The sequence below is a fragment of the Chamaea fasciata genome, unplaced genomic scaffold (assembly GCF_029207755.1).
Source record: "Chamaea fasciata isolate MVZ Bird 193981 ecotype frontalis unplaced genomic scaffold, bChaFas1.0.hap1 SCAF_5, whole genome shotgun sequence".
NCBI classification, from domain to species: Eukaryota; Metazoa; Chordata; class Aves; order Passeriformes; family Sylviidae; genus Chamaea; species Chamaea fasciata.
The window spans coordinates 772,935-798,057 of NW_027094090.1; the positions used below are offsets into that span (position 1 = coordinate 772,935).

General features: G+C 62.3%; 1 protein-coding gene across 2 annotated transcripts in view; it reads left to right on the forward strand.

Annotated features, from left to right (window-relative positions):
* MAPK8IP2 (mitogen-activated protein kinase 8 interacting protein 2) overlaps window positions 1-25,123 on the forward strand; it is a 30,089-nt gene that overhangs the window by 1,569 nt on the left and 3,397 nt on the right. The window contains exons 2-10 of one of the 2 annotated variants that reach the window (XM_066182591.1): window positions 8,461-8,566; window positions 8,800-9,051; window positions 11,525-11,627; window positions 13,534-13,668; window positions 13,798-15,741; window positions 16,678-16,753; window positions 17,623-17,795; window positions 21,913-22,022; window positions 24,682-24,801. In XM_066182591.1, coding sequence (XP_066038688.1) covers window positions 8,461-8,566; window positions 8,800-9,051; window positions 11,525-11,627; window positions 13,534-13,668; window positions 13,798-15,741; window positions 16,678-16,753; window positions 17,623-17,795; window positions 21,913-22,022; window positions 24,682-24,801 — 3,019 coding nt within the window. Of the gene's footprint in view, window positions 1-8,460; window positions 8,567-8,799; window positions 9,052-11,524; window positions 11,628-13,533; window positions 15,742-16,677; window positions 16,754-17,622; window positions 17,796-21,912; window positions 22,023-24,681; window positions 24,802-25,123 lie in introns of both variants that reach the window. The other variant, XM_066182590.1, reaches the window with a different exon arrangement.

The following is a 25,123-nucleotide window of genomic DNA, read 5'->3' on the forward strand; positions in this document are numbered from 1 at the left end:
TTCCCGGCGCACACGCAGCCGGGCCTTTGGGAGAGCTCCCGCCTCCCTCCCGGAGCCCCCCGGTGCCCAAATTTGGGGTGACCGCAGGGACAGAGCCGGCTCCGGGAGCGGGGTGGGGGGGTCCCGGCCGGTTTTGGGGCTCCCGGGGCTGGCGGGGAGGAGGAGATTCCACCCGCCCGGGGCCTGCGCTCCCCGGGGAGCCGCTGTCCCCTCCCCGCGCCCGGTGACGCTTTGGGGTCCCCTCCCGGCTGGGGATGGTGGCACTGGGGACACTGGGGTGCCGTGGGGAAGGTCCTGCGGCTCCCAGCCCTTCCCGGTCCCCTCTGAGCGTGTGTGGGGCTGGGGGAGGCCCCCTGGTGCTGTCCCCGCCCTCGGCTCCGCTGCTGTCCCCGGGCTGTCCCCGGTCCCGTCCCGTCGTGTCCCCGCACCTACGGCCGGGGCGCTGCCGCTGGGCCCGGCGGGGTCCCCGGGGCTCCCACCGGGGAGGTTGTGGGGCTGGGGTGGCTCTCAGGGCCAGGTCCGTCCCACCAGTGTCCCCACCCCAGTGTGACCATCCCACCACAGTGTCCCCACCCCAGTGTGACCATCCCGCCCCAGTGTGACCATCCCACCCCACTGTGACCATCCCACCACAGTGTCCCCACCCCAGTGTGACCATCCCGCCCCACTGTGACCATCCCACCACAGTGTCCCCACCCCACTGTGACCATCCCGCCCCACTGTGACCATCCCACCCCAGTGTGACCATCCCGCCCCACTGTGACCATCCCACCCCAGTGTGACCATCCCACCACAGTGTCCCCACCCCAGTGTGACCATCCCGCCCCACGGTGACCATCCCACCCCAGTGTGACCATCCCGCCCCACGGTGACCATCCCACCCCAGTGTGACCATCCCGCCCCACAGTGTCCCCACCCCAGTGTGACCATCTCGCCCCACTGTGACCATCCCACCCCAGTGTGACCATCCCGCCCCACAGTGTCCCCACCCCAGTGTGACCATCCCGCCCCACTGTGACCATCCCACCCCACTGTGACCATCCCACCACAGTGTCCCCACCCCAGTGTGACCATCTCGCCCCACTGTGACCATCTCATCCCACCCCACTGTGACCATCCCATCACAGTGGCCCCACCCCAGTGTGACCATCTCGCCCCACTGTGACCATCCCATCCCAGTGTGACCATCTCGCCCCACTGTGACCATCCCACCCCAGTGTGACCATCCCGCCCCACTGTGACCATCTGACCCCACCGCATCCCACCCCAGTGTGACCATCCCGCCCCACAGTGTCCCCACCCCAGTGTGACCATCTCGCCCCACTGTGACCATCCCATCCCAGTGTGACCACCCCACAGTGTCACTTCCACCCCACTGTGCCCACCCCATACCCCTACAGTGTCCCCACCCCACTGTGACCATCCCACTGTGCCCATCTCGCCCAATGTTCCCATCCCACCCCACTGTGCCCATCTCACCCCACGGTGTCACTTCCACCCCACTGTGCCCACCCCATACCCCTGCAGTGTCCCCACCCCACAGTGCCCATCTCACCCCACAGTGCCCATCTCACCCCACAGTGCCCATCTCACCCCACAGTGTCACTTCCACCCCACTGTGCCCATCCCAACCCTGGGGACAGGGCTCTGCACCCCACAGGGCTCCTCATCCCAACATCCTGGTGGCTGCACCCCAAAGGCCTCTGCACCCCAAAACCCCGGGGCTCTGCACCCCAAAACCCCGGGGCTCTGCTCCCTGCCATCCTGGGGCTCTGCACCCCAAAACCCCGGGGCTCTGCTCCCTGACACCCTGGGGCTCTGCACCCCAAAACCCCGGGGCTCTGCTCCCTGCCATCCTGGGGCTCTGCACCCCAAAACCCCGGGGCTCTGCTCCCTGACACCCTGGGGCTCTGCGCCCCAAAACCCCGGGGCTCTGCTCCCTGACACCCTGGGGCTCTGCGCCCCAAAACCCCGGGGCTCTGCGCCCCAAAACCCCGGGGCTCTGCTCCCTGACACCCTGGGGCTCTGCGCCCCAAAACCCCGGGGCTCTGCTCCCTGACACCCTGGGGCTCTGCGCCCCAAAACCCCGGGGCTCTGCTCCCTGACACCATGGGGCTCTGCACCCCAAAACCCCGGGGCTCTGCTCCCTGCCATCCTGGGGCTCTGCACCCCAAAACCCCGGGGCTCTGCACCCCAAAACCCCGGGACTCTGCTCCCTGCCATCCTGGGGCTCTGCACCCCAAAACCCCGGGGCTCTGCTCCCTGCCATCCTGGGGCTCTGCACCCCAAAACCCCGGGGCTCTGCACCCCAAAACCCCGGGGCTCTGCTCCCTGCCATCCTGGGGCTCTGCACCCCAAAACCCCGGGGCTCTGCTCCCTGACACCCTGGGGCTCTGCACCCCAAAACCCCGGGGCTCTGCTCCCTGATATCCTGGGGCTCTGCGCCCCAAAACCCCGGGGCTCTGCTCCCTGACACCCTGGGGCTCTGCGCCCCAAAACCCCGGGGCTCTGCGCCCCAAAACCCCGGGGCTCTGCTCCCTGACACCCTGGGGCTCTGCGCCCCAAAACCCCGGGGCTCTGCTCCCTGACACCATGGGGCTCTGCGCCCCAAAACCCCGGGGCTCTGCGCCCCAAAACCCCGGGGCTCTGCTCCCTGACACCATGGGGCTCTGCACCCCAAAACCCCGGGACTCTGCACCCCAAAACCCCGGGACTCTGCTCCCTGCCATCCTGGGGCTCTGCACCCCAAAACCCCGGGACTCTGCGCCCCAAAACCCCGGGGCTCTGCTCCCTGCCATCCTGGGGCTCTGCACCCCAAAACCCCGGGGCTCTGCGCCCCAAAACCCCGGGGCTCTGCTCCCTGACACCCTGGGGCTCTGCACCCCAAAACCCCGGGACTCTGCTCCCTGCCATCCTGGGGCTCTGCACCCCAAAACCCCGGGACTCTGCGCCCCAAAACCCCGGGGCTCTGCTCCCTGCCATCCTGGGGCTCTGCACCCCAAAACCCCGGGGCTCTGCTCCCTGACACCCCGGGGCTCTGCACCCCAAAACCCCGGGGCTCTGCTCCCTGATATCCTGGGGCTCTGCACCCCAAAACCCCGGGGCTCTGCTCCCCAATACCCCAGGCTCTGATCCCTATACCCCAAAGGGCTCTGCATCCCAAAGGGTTCTGCCCCTCGACATCCCATAATTCTGCACCCTAAAGGACTCTGCACCCCAAAAGCTTCTTCCCCTCATCATCCCGTAACTCTGAACCCCAAAGGGCTCTGCCCCTCGACATCCCATAGCTCTTCACCCCAAGGGGTTCTGCACCCCAAAAGACTCTGCACCCCAAAAGATTCTGCCCCTCATCATCCCATAACTCCGCACCCCAAAATATTCTGACCCTTGACATCCCATGGTTCTGCACCCCAAAGGGCTCTGCACCCCAAAGGGTTCTGCCCCTCGAAATCCCATAGCTCTGCACCCCAAAAGGTTTCTGCACCCCAAAAGATTCTGCCCCTCATCATCCCGTAACTCTGAACCCCAAAGGGCTCTGCCCCTCGACATCCCATAACTCTGCACCCCAAGGGGTTCTGCACCCCAAAAGGTTCTGCCCCTCATCATCCCATAACTCAGCACCCCAAAAGGTTCTGCCCCTCGACATCCCATAACTCTGCACCCCAAAAGGTTCTGCCCCTCGACATCCCATAACTCTGCACCCCAAAAGCTTCTTCCCCTCATCATCCCATAACTCTGCACCCCAAGGGGTTCTGCACCCCAAAAGGTTCTGCCCCTCATCATCCCATAACTCTGCACCCCAAAAGGTTCTGCCCCTCGACATCCCATAACTGTGCACCCCAAGGGGCTCTGCCCCCCAGCCTTCCTGTTCCCCCACACGCCGGGGCTCTGCACCCCAAAGCACCTCACACCCCAACATCCCGGGGCTCTGCACCCCAAAAGGCTCCGGGGTTCCCCCCACCGCCCCGGGGCTCCCCCTTCCCCCGGTCCGGGGTTTTTGGGGTCGCGCTCGGCCCCGTTCCCGCCGCCGGCCCGGCCCCGGCTCCGTTTCTGCCGCTTTTTGCCCCAAATCCGCGCGGATTCGGCGCGGCCGTGCCCTACTTGTGGGAATTATGGGATTACGGGAATCTTCCTGCCGGGAATGGGAGCAGGCGCGGCCCCGTGCCGGGGGGACACGGGAGGGGGGACGAGGGGACGGTGCTGAGCCCGCTTTGGGACCTGACCCTGCTGCCACCTCCGGCCTGAGCCCCCCGGGGTGTCCCCAACCCCACAGAGGGTGGGCACAGGGTCCTGGGTGTCCCCAACCCCACAGAGGGTGGGCAGAGGTGTCCTGGGTGTCCCCAACCCCACAGAGGGTGGGCAGAGGTGTCCTGGGTGTCCCCAACCCCACAGAGGAGTCCTGGGTGTCCCCAACCCCACAGAGGGTGGTCACAGGGTCCTGCTGGCACCTGGGTGCTACCACACACCCTTGGGACCGGGATGGGGGACCCTGGGTGTCCCCAACCCCATGGAAGGTGACAGAGGGTCCCACTGGTGCCCAGGTGCTGCTGAGGGACTCTGGGTGTCCCCAGCCCCGTGGAGGGTGACAAGAGGGTCCCAGTGCCACCTGGGTGCTGCCACACCCCACTGGGGACAAGCTCGGCGTCCTGAGCGTCCCCAACCCCAGGGAGGGTGACAGAGGGTCCCAGGCACTGCCACACACCCTTGGGGACAAGCTCGGGGTCCTGGGTGTCCCCAACCCCAGGGAGGGTGACAGAGGGTCCCAGGCACTGCCACACACCCTTGGGGACAAGCTCGGGGTCCTGGGTGTCCCCAACCCCAGGGAGGGTGACAGAGGGTCCCAGGCACTGCCACACACCCTTGGGGACAAGCTCGGGGTCCTGGGTGTCCCCAACCCCAGGGAGGGTGACAGAGGGTCCCAGGCACTGCCACACACCCTTGGGGACAAGCTCAGGGTCCTGGGTGTCCCCAACCCCAGGGAGGGTGACAGAGGGTCCCACTGGTGCCTGGGTGCTGCTGAGGGACCCTGGGTGTCCCCAGCCCCACAGAGGTGACAGAGGGTCCCAGTGTCCCCCCAGGCCGTATCTGTCACCTCCCCGAGCCCCCCCAAACGGCGCAGTTTCTGTTTTCCGGCCCCAAATCCTGCCGGGATTTCTCCCCGTTCCCGTTTTCCCGCAGCAGCCGCCGGTTTCCATGGCAGCCCCGTTCCCTGGGAACGCGCCCGGGGTGTCACAGCCGGGTCCCCTGTGTCACCCTGCCGGGGTGTCACAGCCGGGTCCCCTTTGTCACCCTGCCGGGGTGTCACACACAGCCCGGGTCCCCTTTGTCACCCTGCCGGGGTGTCACACATGGCCCGGGTCCCCTGTGTCACCCTGCCGGGGTGTCACACACGGACCGGGTCCCCTGTGTCACCCTGCCGGGGTGTCACACACGGCCCGGGTCCCCTGTGTCACCCTGCCGGGGTGTCACACATGGCCCGGGTCCCCTGTGTCACCCTGCCGGGGTGTCACACACGGACCGGGTCCCCTGTGTCACCCTGCCGGGGTGTCACACACGGACCGGGTCCCCTGTGTCACCCTGCCGGGGTGTCACACACGGCCCGGGTCCCCTGTGTCACCCCCTGCCGTGCCAGGGTGACACGGCAGTGACCCCCCAGGGTGACCCCAGACCTGCCAGGGGGACTGTCCCCTCCCCAGCTCGGCTCCAGGGTTTTGCCGGCTCGGGAATTTGGGACATGTGGTGGCCTTGGCACCTCCACGGTGACAGCAGGGACAGCGGTGACGTGGCGCTGTGGGTGTCCTGTGCCAGCACCCAGAGGTGACAGGGAGTGGTGACATGTCTGTGTGACAGCTGCGGGTGACAGGGGAGTGGTGACATGTCCCTGTGGTTGTCCTGTGCCAGCATCCAGGGGTGACAGAGTGTGGTGACACGTGCATGTGGCACCGGAGGTGACAGGGCAATGGTGATGTCCTTGTGATACCACAGGTGACAGGGATGGGTGCCACGTCCGTGTGACACCAGAGGTGACAGTGTTGGTGCCATGTCCGTGTGACACCAGAGGTGACAGGGATTGGTGCCATGTCCATGTGACACCAGTGGTGACAGGGTCCTCGTGCCACGTCCGTGTGACACCAGCGGTGACAGTGTTGGTGCCATGTCCATGTGACCCCAGAGGTGACAGTGTTGGTGTCCTGTCCATGTGGCACCAGCGGTGACAGTGTTGGTGCCACGTCTGTGTGGCACCAGAGGTGACAGTGTTGGTGCCATGTCTGTGTGGCACCAGAGGTGACAGTGTTGGTGCCATGTCCGTGTGACACCAGAGGTGACAGTGTTGGTGCCATGTCCGTGTGACACCAGAGGTGACAGGGATTGGTGCCATGTCCGTGTGACACCAGAGGTGACAGGGATTGGTGCCATGTCCATGTGACACCAGTGGTGACAGGGTCCTCGTGCCACGTCCGTGTGACACCAGCGGTGACAGTGTTGGTGCCATGTCCATGTGACCCCAGAGGTGACAGTGTTGGTGTCCTGTCCATGTGGCACCAGCGGTGACAGTGTTGGTGCCACGTCTGTGTGACACCACAGGTGACAGTGTTGGTGCCACGTCTGTGTGGCACCAGAGGTGACAGTGTTGGTGCCATGTCCGTGTGACACCAGAGGTGACAGTGTTGGTGCCATGTCCGTGTGACACCAGAGGTGACAGTGCCCTGGTGCCATGTCCGTGTGACACCAGAGGTGGCAGGGCTGTGGTGCCATGTCCGTGTGACACCAGAGGTGACAGTGTCCTGGTGCCATGTCCGTGTGACACCAGAGGTGGCAGGGCTGTGGTGCCATGTCCGTGTGACACCAGAGGTGACAGTGTCCTGGTGCCATGTCCGTGTGACGCCAGAGGTGGCAGGGCTGTGGTGCCATGTCCGTGTGACACCAGAGGTGACACTGTTGGTGCCATGTCCGTGTGGCACCAGAGGTGGCAGGGCTGTGGTGCCATGTCCGTGTGACACCAGAGGTGACACTGTTGGTGCCATGTCCGTGTGACACCAGAGGTGACAGTGCCCTGGTGCCATGTCCGTGTGACACCAGAGGTGGCAGGGCTGTGGTGCCATGTCCGTGTGACACCAGAGGTGACAGTGTCCTGGTGCCATGTCCGTGTGGCACCAGAGGTGGCAGGGCTGTGGTGCCATGTCCGTGTGACACCAGAGGTGACAGTGTCCTGGTGCCATGTCCGTGTGGCACCAGAGGTGGCAGGGCTGTGGTGCCATGTCCGTGTGACACCAGAGGTGACAGTGTCCTGGTGCCATGTCCGTGTGACACCAGAGGTGGCAGGGCTGTGGTGCCATGTCCGTGTGACACCAGAGGTGACAGTGTCCTGGTGCCATGTCCGTGTGACACCAGAGGTGGCAGGGCTGTGGTGCCATGTCCGTGTGACACCAGAGGTGACAGTGTCCTGGTGCCATGTCCGTGTGACACCAGAGGTGGCAGGGCTGTGGTGCCATGTCCGTGTGACACCAGAGGTGACAGTGTCCTGGTGCCATGTCCGTGTGACACCAGAGGTGGCAGGGCTGTGGTGCCATGTCCGTGTGACACCAGAGGTGACAGTGTCCTGGTGCCATGTCCGTGTGACACCAGAGGTGGCAGGGCTGTGGTGCCATGTCCGTGTGGCATCCAGGGGTAACAAAGTTTGGTGCCAGGTCTCTGTGTGATGGTGACATGTCCCTGTGGTTCTCCTGTGCCAGCACCGTGAGGTGACAGTGTCCTGGTGACATCTCCGTGTGGCACCCTGGGGTGACAGTGTTCTGGTTCCATATCCAAGTGACACCAGAGGTGACAGGGTTTGCCACCATGTCCCTGCTGCCACCCACACACCGAATGATGTCCCTGCGGTCCCCTCTGCTGTCACAGCGCCACGCGGGCCTGGCCCTGCTGTCCCTGGGCCATGTCCCGTGTCCCCTGTGTCCCTGAGCCATGTCCCCACTGTCCCTCGGCCCTGTCCCATGTCCCCGAGCTGTGTCCCCGCTGTCCCCGAGCCGTGTCCCGTGTCCTGCTGTCCCTGAGCCGTGTCCCCACTGTCCCTAAGCCATGTCCCAGTGTTCCCACTGTCCCTTAGCCGTGTCCCGTGTCCCCTGTCCCTAAGCCATGTCCCAGTGTCCCCACTGTCCCTGAGCCGTGTCCCCTCTGTCCCTGCTGTCCCTGAGGTGTGTCCCCGCTGTCCCTAAGCCATGTCCCGCTGTCCCCACTGTCCCTTAGCCGTGTCTCGCTGTCCCCGAGCCGTGTCCCCGTTGTCCCCGAGCCGTGTCCCCGCTGTCCCTGAGCCGTGTCCCACTGTCCCCGCTGTCCCCACTGTCCCCGAGCCGTGTCCCTGCTGTCCCTAAGCCATGTCCCGCTGTCCCCGAGCCGTGTCCCGTGTCCCCTGTCCCTGAGCCGTGTCCCGCTGTCCCTGAGGCGTGTCCCCGGTGTCCCCAGGCCCCCCCAGGACATCAGCCTGGAGGAGTTCGATGACGAGGACCTGTCGGAGATCACGGACGACTGCGGCATCGGCCTCAACTACGACTCGGACCACTACGAGAAGGTGCCCGGAGCCTCGGTGGCCCTTGGGGACACCGCGGGGACACCACTCCCCTTCTTGCGGTGGCTTTGGTGGCTCTCTGCGTGCTGGGCCCAAGGGCACCGGCCTGGTGTCCCTTGTCCCCTCTCGGGGGAGGACACGGGGGTTGGTTGGGGACGCTGCCACCCCCCCGGGGCGGGGCAGGGCGGGTGACCCGCGGCTGTCGCCGCGTCCCCTGACGCCGTGTCCCCTGGCAGGACTGCCTGGTGCTGGAGCGCGGGGAGCAGCCGCACCCCGTGTGCACCTTCCAGGACGACTTCCAGGAGTTCGAGATGATCGACGACAACGACGACGACGACGACGACGAGGAAGAGGAGGAGGAGGAGGAGGAAGGCGACGGGCCGGAGGCGCCGCCGTCCCCGTCGGCCTCGCCCATCCCGTCGCCCGCCCTGGAGGAGACGCAGAAGCACCGGCCCACCACGCTCAACCTGACCGCCCCGGGCACGCAGGTGAGCCGGGGGGGCCGCGCGGTGTCACCTGCCCGCCGCCGGGGTCACTGTCACCTGCCCGCCGCAGGGGTCACCGTCACCTGCCCGCTACCGGGGTCACTGTCACCTGTCCATGCCCGGGGTCTGTATCACCTCCGCTCCGGGATCTGTGTCACCTGCCCATGCCCGGGGTCACTGTCACCTGCCCATGCCCGGGGTCATTGTCACCTCCGCTCCGGGGTCTGTGTCCCCTTCCCTCCCGGCGTCACTTCTGCCCAGGGATCCCTGTCCCTTCTCCCCTGGTGTCACTGTCCCCTCCCCTCTGGGGTAATTGTCCTCTCCCCTTTTGGGGTCTTTGTCCCCTCCCTCTCTGGGTCATTGTCCCTTCCCCCCCAGTGTCACTGTCACCTCCCCTGGGGTCACTGTTTCCTGCCTCACCTGGTGCCACTGTCCCTTCTCCTCCTGTTGTCACTGTCCCTTCCGCTCTGGGATCACTGTCCCCTCCCCGGTGTCACTGTCCCACCCCACCCCTGGTGTCACTGTCCCCTCCCCGATATCACTGTCCCTTCTCTTCTGGGGTCACTGTCTCTCCCCCGGTGTCACTGTCCCCTTCCGTGTCACCGTCCTTTCCCCCCCAGTGTCACTGTCCCCCCCCCCGGTGTCACCATCCCCTCCCGGTGTCACCGTCCCTTCCCCCCCGGTGTCACTGTCCCCTCTGGTGTCACGGTCCCTTCCCCCCGCCGTTCCCCGTCCCTCGTGCCCCTCCCCACGCCGTGTCCCCCTCGTCCCCGCTCTGTCCCTGGCTCGGGGCTGCCCGCGGGGATGTCGCCGCGGGGATGTCCCCGTGTCCCCGCGCAGGCGCCGCCGCAGTGTGTGGGACGCGGCTGCCGGCGTTGCCGGGGAACCGCGGGGCCCTCGGGAATGTCGGGACCCTCGGGAATTTCGGGCCCCCCCCGTTTTCCCTCCCTGCCGGGCTGGGGGGGCTCCGGGGGGTGGTGGCTGTCACCGCCAGGGGACACAGCCCCGGGGTCCTGCCCTGCCCGCGGTCCCCGCCCTGTCTGTCACCCCCGGGGAGGGGCGGGTGGGGAGGGGGCCCTGGACCCGCCCCACCGGGAGTCCCGGGAGGAGGGGACATCGTGGTCCCCGGGCCCTGTGCCCCCCCTGTCCCCATCCCTGTGTCCCACCTGTCCCCATCCCTGTGTCCCACCTGTCCTCACCCCTGTGTCCCTGTCTCCCTTCCCCGTGTCCCTGTCTCCCATCCCTGTGTCACTCTCCCCATGCCTGTGTCCCTGTCCTCACCCCTGTGTCCCGCCTGTCCCCATCCCTGTGTCCCCCCGTCCCCATCGCTGTGTCCCGCCTGTCCCCATCCCTGTGTCCCCCCGTCCCCATCGCTGTGTCCCGCCTGTCCCCATCCCTGTGTCCCCCCGTCCCCATCGCTGTGTCCCTGTCTCCCATCGCTGTGCCCCTGTCCCCATCCCTGTGTCTCCCCTGTCCCCATCCCCGTGTCTCCCCTGTCCCCATCCCCGTGTCTCCCCTGTCCCCATCCCCGTGTCCCTGTCCCCATCCCTGTGTCCACCTTGTCCCCACCCCTGTGTCCCCCCTGTCCCCATCCCTGTCCCCCCATCCGTTGCCCCTGTCCCTTCCAGCACCTTTCACTTGTCCCCCCCCCTCCCTGTCCCCCCCGGCACCCATTCGTGTCCCGGCCATTCCCATTCCCGTTCCCATCCCTGTGTCCCCTCGGTGCCCGCCCCCCCAGTCCCTTTTCGGGCGGCCGCTGTTGTTTTCCCGCCGGCTCGGGCCGCTCTCCCTAATCCCGGGATCCGCCGGGATCCGCCGGGATCCGCGGGGATTAGCGCTGCCCGCGCTTCCCGCCCGGCCTAATCCGCAGCTGCCGGCGCGACATTCCCCAACGTCCCGGGGGCCCCAAACATTCCGGGGGTCCCGAACATTCCGGGGGCTCCGACAATCCCGGGGGTCCCAAACATTCCCGGGGGCTCCGGGCATTCCTGGGGGGTCTGAACATTCCTGGGGGCTCCGGGCATTCCTGGGGGGTCTGAACATTCCTGGGGGCTCCCAAAATCCCTGGGGACTCCCAACATCCCGGGGGCTTCAGGAATTCCTGGGGCTCCGGGAATTCCTGGGGGGTCTGAACATTCCTGGGGGCTCCCAAAATCCCGGGGGCTCTGGGCGTTCTGGGGGGCTCCAAACATTCCCGGGGGGCTCCCAACCATTCCTGGGGGCCCCAACATCCCGGGGGGCTCCGGGGGGCGGCTCGGGGGTCCCCGTGCGGGGCGGGGTGGCACCCGGCTGTCCCCGCGGTGGGCACCGTGTCACCCCACGCCCGGCGGGGGATGTGACGGCCCTAATCAGGACAAACCCCGGTGTCCCCGCGGTGTCCCCGCGGTGTCCCCGCGGTGTCCCCGCGGTGTCCCCAGAGGGTCCGTGGGGCGGGGGCGGCCCCACTGAGGCGCCCCCGGCTCTGCTCTCCCCGCAGGATTCCCTGAACAACAACGGCGGCTTCGCCCCGCCCGCCCCCCGGCCCAGCTGGCAGGACGCGCTCCTCCACTCCTCCTCCTCCTCCTCTTCCTCACACACCGGTGAGCGACAGCGGGGGGACAGCGACAGCGGGGGGACAGGGACAGCGGGGGGACAGGGACAGTGGGGGGGACAGCGACCGTGGGGGGGACAGCGACCGTGGGGGGGACAGGGACAGTGGAGGGGACAGCGACAGTGGGGGGGACAGGGACAGCGGGATGGGACAGTGGGGCTGGGACAGGGACGGCGGGGGGGGTCAGGGACAGCGGGGCTGTGACTGCGGGGCTGTGACAGCGGGGTGTGACAGCGGGGTGTGACAGTGGGCTGTGACAGTGTGGTGTACCAAGGCAGGTGCGACAGTGGGGTGTGACCGTGGGGTGTGACAGAGGGGTGTGACAGTGGGGGGTGACAGTGGGGGGTGACAGCAGAGTGTGACAGTGGGCTGTGACAGAGGGGTGTGACAGTGGGGTGTACCAAGGCAGGTGTGACAGTGGGGTGTGACAGTGGGGTGTGCCACCGGGGCTGTGACAGGGCAGGTGTGACAGTGGGATGTGACAGTGGGGCTGGGACACCGGGGCTGTGACAGGGCAGGTGTGACAGTGGGGTGTGACAGTGGGGCTGGGACACCGGGGCTGTGACAGGGCAGATGTGACAGTGGGGTGTACCAAGGCAGGTGTGACAATGACGTTGTGACAGTGGGGCTATGCCAAGGGAGGTGTGACGATGGCCGTGTGACAATGGGGCTGTGCCCAGCAGGGCTGTGACAGCGGGCATGTGACAGTGGCACTGGGCCAATGGCAGTGTGACAGTGGGGCTGTGCCAAGGGAGGTGTGACAATGGTGGTGTGACAGCGGGACTGTGACAATGTGGCTGTGGCAGCGGGCTGTGACACTGGCGTGTGCCTATGGGATGTGACAGTGGGGTGGGACAGTGGGGTGTGCCAAGGCAGGTGTGACAAGCGGAACTGTGACAATGTGGCTGTGGCACTGGGGTGTGACAGTGGGGTGTGCCACGGCAGGTGTGACAATGACAGTGTGACAGCGGGGTTGTGACAGTGGGGTGTGACAGCAGGCATGTGACACTGGGGCTGTGGCAGTGGGGCTGTGACAGTGGGGTGTGCCAAGACAGGTGTGACAGTGGGGTGTGACACCGGGGTTGAGACAGTGGGCTGTGACACTGGGGGGTGTGCCATGGCAGGTGTGACAATGCAGGTGTGACTCTGGGCCTGTGACAAGGCAGGTGTGACAATGCAGGTGTGACACTGGGGCTGTGACACTGGGGCGTGACACTGGGGCTGTGCCGATGGGGTGTGACACTGGGGCTGTGACACTGGGGTGTGACACTAGGGCTGTGCCAAGGCAGGTGTGACAATGCAGGTGTGACACTGGGGCCGTGCCGATGGGGTGTGACACTGGGGCTGTGCCAAGGCAGGTGTGACAATGCAGGTGTGACACTGGGGCCGTGCCGATGGGGTGTGACACTGGGGCTGTGCCAAGGCAGGTGTGACAATGCAGGTGTGACACTGGGGCCGTGCCGATGGGGTGTGACACTGGGGCTGTGCCAAGGCAGGTGTGACACTGGGGCTGTGCCAAGGCAGGTGTGACAATGCAGGTGTGACACTGGGGCTGTGCCGATGGGGTGTGACACTGGGGCTGTGCCAAGGCAGGTGTGACAATGCAGGTGTGACACTGGGGCTGTGCCGATGGGGTGTGACACTGGGGCTGTGACACTGGGGTGTGACACTGGGGCTGTGCCAAGGCAGGTGTGACAATGCAGGTGTGACACTGGGGCCGTGCCGATGGGGTGTGACACTGGGGCTGTGCCAAGGCAGGTGTGACACTGGGGCTGTGCCAAAGCAGGTGTGACAATGCAGGTGTGACGATGACGGCGTGCCAGCGGCTCTCTGCCGGCGCGGCCGTGCCGCCGGCCCCCCGCGGTGACGCCGTCCCCGTGTCGCCCTCCCCGCAGGACACTCGTCCCCCCACGCCTGCATCCTGGACGGACCCTGCCTGGAGAGCCCGCCGGGCCCCGGGGGGGCTCGCCCCTCGCTGCCGCCCTCCCCCCTGGACTCGCAAGGCAACAGCCCCGAGTCCGTGGCACATGGTAACCCATCGCCCCCGAGAGCCGCGCCCGATTTTAACATGAACCTCATCTCCGCTGCGCTCCGAGCTCCGCTCTCCCCGCCGCGCCCCCGCCAGCCGCCCCCGCCTCACCCCTGTCTCTCTCCAACAGGGCCCGCCGCTCCCCACGGCGCCCCCGACGCCGCCCCCCCGCCCCAGGCCGCCCCCCAGGCCCCCACGCAGCCCCGGGGCGGCGGCGGCAGCCCGGGGTCCCCCCGCCCGCAGCCGCAGCAGCCCCCCAGGCCGGAGCGGGTCGGGGTCGCCCCGGAGCCGCTCAGCTCCGACGGGGAGGGCGCCCGCTCCGGCCGGGCCGCCAGCGTGCGCGGCCACCCCTCGGGCTCCTCGGAGACCACCTCGCCCTCCTCGGACCCGGGCATCGAGGCCGACCTGCGGAGCCGCACGGCCAAGCCCTTCCTGCCCGGCGGGAGGCGAGGGGACGAGCTGAGCTCGCCCGGCTCCGACTCGGACGGGGAGCTGGAGGCGGCTTTCGGCGGCGGCCGCCTGGTCAGCAACATGATCTCGTCCATCTCCGAGACCGAGCTGGACCTGAGCAGCGACAGCAGCAGCGGCCGCTCCTCGCACCTCACCAACTCCATCGAGGAGGCCAGCTCGCCCGGCTCCGAGGGAGAGCTGGAGCCCGAGCTGGAGGCGCCCGGCCTGCTGGGCATCAAGGACTCGCTGCTGTTGGATAAAGGCAAGGAGGAGGAGGAGGAGGAGGAGGAGGAGGAGGCGGCCGAGAGGGGACAGCCCGAGCGCGGCGTGCTGCGCAGGGAGAGCCTGGCCGAGCTGAAGATGGACGCCTACTACGACAGCCTGGAGCCCGCCGACGACCCCGCCGCGCCCCGGGGCCGCACCGAGGTGTCCAGCGCCGGCCCCCTGGACCTGAAGATCGACCCCGACCACAGCCTGGAGAGCATCCGCCGCTCCTTCTACCTGCCCGTGGGGCCCAAGCTGATGCCCGAGGCGGACGAGGAGGACAACAGCGAGTACGACTCGGACTCGGAGTCGGAGCCCGACCTGAGCGAGGACTCGGACTCGCCGTGGCTGCTCAGCAACCTGGTGAACAAGATGATCTCGGAGGGCTCGTACCCCATCAAGTGCCCGGACGAGTGCTTCCAGAACAGCCACTCGCTGTGCGACACCATCTCGCCCGCCTCCGACCTGGAGCCCGAGATCCTCGGCGAGGCGCTGGACGAGGAGCCGCCCCCGCGGGGGGACGCGGCGGCGGCTTCGCCGCGGGGGGACGCGGCGACGACGCGGTGCCAGCGCGGCGGAGCCATCGAGCTGGTGGACATGGAGACGCTGCGCAGCTCGCTGGCCGAGGCCGAGCACGCGGCCGCCGAGCCGCCGCCCGAGCCGCCGGCCGAGGAGCCGGGGCCCTTCCTCTTCCTCAGCAACCCCACCAACGACACCATCGCGCCCGTCTGCCCCGGCCGCCCCGTCGCCCTCGGCCGCCTGGACGCCTCCGAGGTCTTGGCCACCTTGGGTTGTCCCCTGTCACCGCCGCCGCGGGTGTCCCCCGGCGGCGAGGCCGCCGTCACCGGCGGGGACGGCCGCCCCGGCAGCCCGCGGCGCTGGGCCCTGCACTCGGGCGACTCCGCCATCGACGACGTCCGGTTAGCGCCCGACGACGACCTCGATGTCACCGCGCCGGACGCGTCCACGGCCAAGACCAACCTCGGCTTCGCCTTGGAGGAGGAGGCGGCCCAGCCGCCCTCGGCGGCCTCGCGCCGGGGCAGCCCGGCCGGGGAGGTGACGCCGGTGCCGCCGGAGCCGCCGGTGCTGGACGAGTCCCTGGCCTACGACTCGGTCAAGTACACGCTGGTGGTGGACGAGCACACGCAGCTGGAGCTGGTCAGCCTGCGGCGCTGCACGTCGGTGCTCAGCGACGACAGCGACGTGCTGAGGGCCTGCGACGACGACGAGGTGGCCTTCGGGGACGGGCTGGTGGCCCCCGACGCGCGCAGCTCCTCCGAGGACTCGTCCCCCGAGGCCGACCTGCAGTTCTCCAAGAAGTTCCTCAACGTCTTCGTTAACAGCACCTCGCGCTCCTCCAGTAAGTGGTGATGTGTCGTGACGTGTCGCGACGTGTCGCGACGTGTCGTGGTGTCCTGGGCTGGTCTGGGTGACCCCGGTGCACTGGCTGACGTCAGGGTCCTGCCGTGGCCGTTCCTGTGTACGCTGTTGTGGCATGTCGCGATATGTCACGGGATGTCACGATATGTCACGGGATGTCGTGACACGTGTCATGCTGTCCTGGCTCTCCTCACACCAACTGCCTTCCCTGTCCTGTCCCTGGCACCGTTTCAGTGTGCCGTGTCATGTCACGCTGTCCCCTGGGGGTGGCAGCTGTCCCTGTGGGGTGGCAGCTGTCCCTGTGGGGTGGCAGCTGTCCCCTGTGCCCCTGGCATTGCTGTCCCCTCTGCCCCCCTGGGGGTAGCAGCTGTCGCTGTCCCCTGGGGGTGGCCGCTGTCGCTGTCCCCTGTCACTGCTGTCCCCCTGGGGGTGACCGCTGTCCCCGTCCCCTGTCACTGCTGTCCCCCTGGGGGTGGCTGCTGTCCCTGTCCCTGTCACTGCTGTCCCCCTGGGGGTGGCCGCTGTCGCTGTCCCTGTCACTGCTGTCCCCCTGGGGGTGGCCGCTGTCGCTGTCCCCTGTCACTGCTGTCCCCCTGGGGGTGGCCGCTGTCCCTGTCACTGCTGTCCCCCTGGGGGTGGCCGCTGTCCCTGTCCCTGTCACTGCTGTCCCCCTGGGGGTGGCCGCTGTCGCTGTCCCTGTCACTGCTGTCCCCCTGGGGGTGGCCGCTGTCGCTGTCCCCTGTCACTGCTGTCCCCCTGGGGGTGGCCGCTGTCCCTGTCCCTGTCACTGCTGTCCCCCTGGGGGTGGCCGCTGTCGCTGTCACTGCTGTCCCCCTGGGGGTGGCCGCTGTCCCTGTCACTGCTGTCCCCCTGGGGGTGGCCGCTGTCGCTGTCCCTGTCACTGGTGTCCCCGCAGGCACAGAGTCCTTCGGGCTGTTCTCCTGCATGGTGAACGGCGAGGAGCGGGAGCAGACCCACCGCGCCGTCTTCAGGTGAGGCCACCCCGGGGGACACCCGAGGGACCCCCGGGCGACACCAGGGACACCCCAGGGCCCCGCAGTGCCACCCCAGGGCCCCCTGCCCACTCCTGGTCCCCCCGGGCACCCCACAGGTGTCACAGAGGTGGCTTTGGGGGTGACCAGGACATTGGGGAGGGGGGGGGTTCTGAGCATGGGGTGAGGAGGGGATGAGGGGGCACGGGGGTGGGTTTGGGGTCACCAGGAGGTCAGGGCAGTCAGTGCCTTTGGGGTGATGGTGACGTGAGAGGTGCAGGGTTTGGGGTTTGGGGTCACCAGGAGGTCAGGGGTGTGGCTTTGGGGTGACGATGATGAACTGAGGGGTGACAAGCCGTGGCTTTGGGGCTGACCAGGAGCTCAGGGGTGCAGAGTTTGGGGTTTGGGGCTGACCAGGAGCTCAGGGGTGCAGAGTTTGGGGTTTTGAGGTGACCAGGAGCTCAGGGGTGCAGAGTTTGGGGTTTGGGGCTGACCAGGAGCTCAGGGGTGCAGAGTTTGGGGTTTGGGGTGACCAGGAGCTCAGGGGTGCAGAGTTTGGGGTTTTGAGGTGACCAGGAGCTCAGGGGTGCAGAGTTTGGGGTTTTGAGGTGACCAGGAGCTCAGGGGTGCAGAGTTTGGGGTGACCAGGAGCTCAGGGGTGCAGAGTTTGGGGTGACAGTGACCCGAGGGGTGCAGAGTTTGGGGTTTGGGGCTGACCAGGAGCTCAGGGGTGCAGAGTTTGGGGTTTGGGGTGACCAGGAGCTCAGGGGTGCAGAGTTTGGGGTGACAATGACCCGAGGGGTGCCGAGTTGGGGGTCCGCCCCCCCCCCCCCCGTGTCCCCAGCGCGGCCCCGGGTGCGCGCCCGCAGGTTCATCCCGCGGCACGAGGACGAGCTGGAGCTGGACGTGGACGATCCCATCCTGGTGGAGCTGGAGGAGGACGATTACTGGTACCGCGGCTACAACATGAGGACGGGCGAGCGCGGCATCTTCCCCGCCTTCTACGCCCACGAGGTGGTGGGGCAGGCCCGCGACTGCATCGGTGCGACCCCCGGGACCCCCGGCACCTGGGGAGGGGGCTGCGGGACCCCCGGGACCCCCCGGGCACCTGGGGAGGGGGCTGCGGGACCCCCGGGCACCTGGGGAGGGGGCTGCGGGACCCCCGGGACCCCCCGGGCACCTGGGGAGGGGGCTGCGGGACCCCCGGGCACCTGGGGAGGGGGCTGCGGGACCCCCGGGACCCCCCGGCACCTGGGGAGGGGGCTGCGGGACCCCCGGGACCCCCGGCACCTGGGGAGGGGGCTGCGGGACCCCCGGGACCCCCGGCACCTGGGGAGGGGGCTGCGGGACCCCCGGACACCTGGGGAGGGGGCTGCGGGACCCCCGGGACCTCCCGGCACCTGGGGAGGGGGCTGCGGGACCCCCGGGACCCACCGGCACCTGGGGAGGCGGCTGTGATCCCCCGGGATTTGGGGAGGGTCTGTGAGTCCCCGGGATTTGGGGAGGGGTCTCTGATCCCCCGGGAATGTGGGGAGGGGTCTGCGGGACCCCGGGATTTGGGGAGGGGGCTGCGGGACCCCCGGGACCTCCAGGATGTGGGGAGGGATCTGCAGGTCTCCCCGGGATTTGGGGAGGGGTCTGTGACCCCCCCGGGATTTGGGGAGGGGTCTGTGAATCCCCAGGATTTGGGGAGGGGGCTGTGACCCTCCGGCACCCCCGGGAATTTGGGGAGGGGGCTCGGGGGGTGTTTGGCTTCTTTTGTTCTGGTGGAGCCGGGGTTAATTTGGGGGGATGTCGTTCCTCGTGTGTGCGGACTCGGTTGTTCGTTAATTTATTTATTTATTATTATTCTGATTGTGCGGGTTTTTTTTAAAAAATATTTTTATATATATAAAAATATATATTAAATAAATATGAAAAATTTTAATATATAACATAAAATCATATATATAATTTAATTTTAAATAATATATATTAAAATATATTAATATTTATATACTATGTATATGTATTTATGTTCTAAAGAATATAAAATTTTAAAAAATATTTTTGAAAATATTTATATCAGGAAAATTGAAAAATGCATTTTAATATATATTATATATTTTTTATTTTACAAAGAAAAAGAATTTAAAAAAATATTTTTGAAAAATATTTGTATTTTCTAAAAAAATTAAAATATTTATAAAATATTTATATGTTATATAAATTTTTCTATTTTAAAAATATTTTTTAAATGTTTATCATTTAGAAGTTTTTCAAAATATCAAAAAAATTATATTAAAAATAAATTTAAAAAATACTTATGTATTTTATATATATATTTCTATATTTAAAGCATGAAACTTGAATATTTGTTAAACAAAAAAATAAAATAAATATTTTTTAAAACAATTTATTTTATTTAAAAGATAGCCAAAAAAATTTTATTTTTTTTTAAATAAAAAAGCCAATGTTTTAAATAACCCCGCAGTCATATCGAAAGAGATTACAGGCTGAGCTGCATCAAAAGAATTTGCAAGAGTTGAAAAAGGTGTTAATTATGAAATTAATATAGAATTATATAATTACTTACATAATACATAATAGCGAAAGCCAACGACTACGAAGTTATTTAAAACGAGATTGCAGACTGCATGCTATCAAAATAATCGCAGAAGTCAATATAGAATGATATTAATTAATTATAAGGGTAATATAGAGTTATACCAATTAATTATGAAGTCAGTGAATAATTAGATAATTACATTTAGAACACATAATAGCGGAAGCCAGCGATCATTTAAACAGAGAGTCCAAGCTGTACTGCAGCAAAATAATTTGCAGAGTTAGAAATAATTTGCAAAAGCCAATATTTTATGAAATTGAATAAATATTTTAAAGGATTGGAGCAAAAGGTTTGTGTTTGAAATGAAATAAATCCCCAATATTTTCAATAAGGACGTGGTGATTTTAAAAGGGATTACGAGCTGTGCTGTGGGAGAATAATTCGCAAAAGTTAATATAAAATGACAGTCATTAATTATAAAGTTAATATATTAATTGCATCATTGTATCATTACAAATATAAAATGAACTATCAAGAGCCGATGACTACGTAGTTATTTAAAGATATTACAAACTGTACTACAGCAAAATAATTTGCAGAAGTTAATATATAATTATATCCGTTAATTATAAAGGCAATACTTAATTATGCAAATTAATTACGAAGTTATTATAGGATTATATAATCATATATATTATACGTAATAGCGAAAGCCAGTGACTACGTAGCAATTTAAAAAGAGATCGCAGACTGGACTTTATCGAATTATTTGCAAAATTAAAAACAATAGCCAAAGCCAACGACGAGTTATCTAAAAAGAGATTAGAAACCCTAAAATATCGAAATAATTGGCAAAATTTACTTTATAATAGCAAAACCCGGCGACTCCGTAGTTCTTTAAAAGGACTTGACGAACTGTGTTATTTAAAAAAACCTTGCCGAAGTTGGTGCATAATTATATTAATTAATACGAAGTTAATAAGTAATTGCATAACTGAGTTATATAATGATGTAAATATATAAATATCAAAATAATAGAAATAATTTATGAATATGAATATAAATATATAAGTATAAAAATATATATCTATAAATATAAATATACACATATGTATTATATTTTTATGCAATATATAATATATATAATGTAATATCTGTTATAGATACAATTTATTATATGATAAATAAAATATATAATATTATATATAACATATTTTATATATTATAGATATATATAATTTTTATATAAAATATATATAATATAGTCTATATTCTATATAGTCTATATATTCTATAGCTATATATATAGCAACCGGCTATGTACTTATATTACTTATAAAGTGGTACCAAATTTCTAAAATAATAACAATTAATGTAGAATTATATCCAGTATGAAGGCATTAATAATCATAATATGAATGATAAACCTAACATATTACATTACATAATTCTATATATATAGCATAAAACAGGGAAAGCCAGCAATTAGGTCGTTACCTAAAAGGAGAATGCGAACTGTACTATAACAAAATAATTCGCCAAAGCTGGTGTACAATGATATTAATTAATCATAATCGAATGCATAAGGATAAAATTGTGTCGATAATATATAAAATGTAAGACACAAAATATTATATGCGATATTTATGGTATGTTATTTATTATATATTAATTTCACCATAAATGATACGCAGTATGCCATTTATATTGTATATTATGCATTATATACATTATGTTACATATTACATTACATGTAAGATATAATATATAAGATATAAGTTAAAATATTATTTTTATATAATATATTACATATATTACATATATGTAATATAATATGTATTATATGTATATTATATAATATATAATATATATGTGTAATATATTCTATATTCTATATTCTATAAAATACAAAATATAAAATATAAAAATATAAATATATATTTAATATATATGAAATATATAACATATAACATATAACATATAATATATAATGTATAATATATAATATATTATAAAATATAGAATATAAAATATATAACATAATATATAATATATAATATCTATGATGTATTCTATATAATATATAATATATAGTATATAATATAAAATATATATAATTTATAATATATAATATATGACATATAATATACAATATGTAATATATAATAATATATCATAATATATCATAATATATTATAATATATAATGTATAATATATAATATATAATATATCATATATAATATATAATATATAATAACAAAAGCCGCCAACAACTACACAGTCATTCCAGAAGAGACTACAAACCGGACCGTATAAAAATAATCTGCCGTATTTAATACATAATGATATTAATTAATGATGAAGTTGATATCGAATGAAAGTAACCAATTAAAAAGTTCCTACCTAATGATATTAATGAATTATAAAGTTAATCAGCGGTGAAAATAACGAACCGTGAAGTCCGCGCCTGACGACGTTAATGAGTTCCAAACTCCCGCGCGGTGACACTAACGAACCACGACGTTCCCACGCCGTGGCGTTAATGAATTCCGAAGCTGGCGCGCGCGGTGCCGTTAATTAACGCCGTTAATGACTCGGCCGTCCCGGCAGGGCTGAAGCGGAACCCGTGCTGGCTGGAGCGCTTCACGGTGCAGTTCCTGGGCTCCGTGGAGGTCCCGTACCACCAGGGCAACGGCATCCTGTGCGCGGCCATGCAGAAGGTGGGCACGGGCCGGAGCCCCCCGGGCACCCCTGACCATCTGTGCCCCCCCGGACACCCCTGACCATCTGTGCCCCCCGGACACCCCCTGACCATCTGTGCCCCCCCGGACACCCCCTGACCATCTGTGCCCCCCCCCGGACAGCCCTGACCATCTGTGCCCCCCCGGACAGCCCTGACCTTCTGTGCCCCCCCGGACACCCCTGACCATCTGTGCCCCCCCGGACACCCCCTGACCATCTGTGCCCCCCCGGACACCCCTGACCATCTGTGCCCCCCCGGACACCCCTGACCCTGCTGTGCCCCCCCGGACAGCCCTGACCTTCTGTGCCCCCCCGGACACCCCTGACCATCTGTGCCCCCCCGGACACCCCTGACCATCTGTGCCCCCCCGGACACCCCTGACCATCTGTGCCCCCCCCGGACACCCCCTGACCATCTGTGCCCCCCCGGACACCCCCTGACCTTCTGTGCCCCCCCGGACACCCCTGACCCTGCTGTGCCCCCCCGGACACCCCTGACCCTGCTGTGCCCCCCCGGACACCCCCTGACCATCTGTGCCCCCCCGGACACCCCTGACCCTGCTGTGCCCCCCCGGACACCCCCTGACCATCTGTGCCCCCCCGGACACCCCCTGACCCTGCTGTGCCCCCCCCGGACACCCCTGACCCTGCTGTGCCCCCCCGGACACCCCCTGACCATCTGTGCCCCCCCGGACACCCCTGACCCTGCTGTGCCCCCCCGGACACCCCCTGACCATCTGTGCCCCCCCGGACACCCCCTGACCATCTGTGCCCCCCCCGGACACCCCTGACCATCTGTGCCCCCCCCGGACACCCCTGACCATCTGTGCCCCCCCGGACACCCCTGACCATCTGTGCCCCCCCCGGACACCCCTGACCATCTGTGCCCCCCCGGACACCCCTGACCATCTGTGCCCCCCCCGGACACCCCTGACCATCTGTGCCCCCCCGGACACCCCTGACCATCTGTGCCCCCCCGGACACCCCTGACCATCTGTGCCCCCCCCGGACACCCCTGACCATCTGTGCCCCCCCGGACACCCCTGACCATCTGTGCCCCCCCGGACACCCCTGACCATCTGTGCCCCCCCGGACACCCCTGACCATCTGTGCCCCCCCCGGACACCCCCTGACCATCTGTGCCCCCCCGGACACCCCCTGACCTTCTGTGCCCCCCCGGACACCCCTGACCCTGCTGTGCCCCCCCGGACACCCCTGACCCTGCTGTGCCCCCCCGGACACCCCCTGACCATCTGTGCCCCCCCGGACACCCCCTGACCCTGCTGTGCCCCCCCCGGACACCCCCTGACCCTGCTGTGCCCCCCCGGACACCCCTGACCTTCTGTGCCCCCCCGGACACCCCCTGACCCTGCTGTGCCCCCCCGGACACCCCCTGACCATCTGTGCCCCCCCGGACACCCCCTGACCTTCTGTGCCCCCCCGGACACCCCCTGACCATCTGTGCCCCCCCGGACACCCCCTGACCATCTGTGCCCCCCCGGACACCCCTGACCATCTGTGCCCCCCCCGGACACCCCTGACCATCTGTGCCCCCCCGGACACCCCTGACCATCTGTGCCCCCCCCGGACACCCCTGACCATCTGTGCCCCCCCGGACACCCCTGACCATCTGTGCCCCCCCGGACACCCCCTGACCATCTGTGCCCCCCCCGGACACCCCTGACCATCTGTGCCCCCCCGGACACCCCCTGACCCTGCTGTGCCCCCCCGGACACCCCCTGACCATCTGTGCCCCCCCGGACAGCCCTGACCATCTGTGCCCCCCGGACACCCCTGACCATCTGTGCCCCCCCCGGACACCCCCTGACCCTGCTGTGCCCCCCCGGACACCCCCTGACCCTGCTGTGCCCCCCCGGACACCCCTGACCCTGCTGTGCCCCCCCGGACACCCCCTGACCCTGCTGTGCCCCCCCGGACACCCCTGACCATCTGTGCCCCCCCCGGACACCCCCTGACCCTGCTGTGCCCCCCCGGACACCCCTGACCATCTGTGCCTCCCCGGACACCCCCTGACCATCTGTGCCCCCCCGGACAGCCCTGACCCTGCTGTGCCCCCCCGGACACCCCCTGACCATCTGTGCCCCCCCGGACACCCCCTGACCATCTGTGCCCCCCCGGACAGCCCTGACCCTGCTGTGCCCCCCCGGACACCCCTGACCATCTGTGCCCCCCCGGACACCCCTGACCCCGCTGTCCCCCCTCCCTGACACCGCTGTGCCCCCCCCCCCCCGATCCCCACCCCGCTGTGACCCCGCGACCCCGCTGTCCTCCCACTGTCCCTCCCTGACCCTTCTGTCACCCTCTGACCCCTGCGCCCTCCCCTGACCCCACTGTCCCCTCCCCTGACCCCGCTGTCCCCCCCGCTGTCCCCCCTGACCCCGCTGTCCCCCCTGACCCCTGTGTGTCCCCCTGACCCCTGTGTGACACCCCCCGGTGTCCCCCCGCTGTCCCCCCCTGACCCCGCTGTCCCCCCTGACCCCTGTGTGTCCCCCTGACCCCCCTGACCCCTGTGTGACACCCCCCGGTGTCCCCCCGCTGTCCCCCCTGACCCCGCTGTCCCCCTGACCCCTGTGTGTCCCCCTGCCCCCTGTGTGACGCCCCCCGGTGTCCCCGCAGATCGCCACCACCCGGAAGCTGACGGTTCACCTGCGGCCCCCGGCCAGCTGTGACCTGGAGGTGACACTGCAGGGCATCAAACTCATCCTGACCGTCACCGAGTACAGCCCCGAGCACGAGGTCAGGGGACACGGGGTGACCGGGAGGGGACAGGAGGGGCTTTGGGGGTCACCACAGAGGGGACAGGGGGTGACAGGAGGTTTGGGGGGTGACCAGGAATGTGGAGGGTGCAGGGCTCTGAGTTTCTGGGTGACCGGGAGGGGACAGGAGAGGGTTTGGGGGTGACCAGGATGGAAGGGAAGGGGACCTGGGGGTGACCTGGTGGGGACAGGGGGTGACCTGGTGGGGACAGGGGGTGACCAGCAGGGGCCAGGAGAAGGTTTAGGGGTGTCCAGGATGGGAAGGGAAGGGGACCTGGGGGTGATCCGGTGGGGACAGGGGG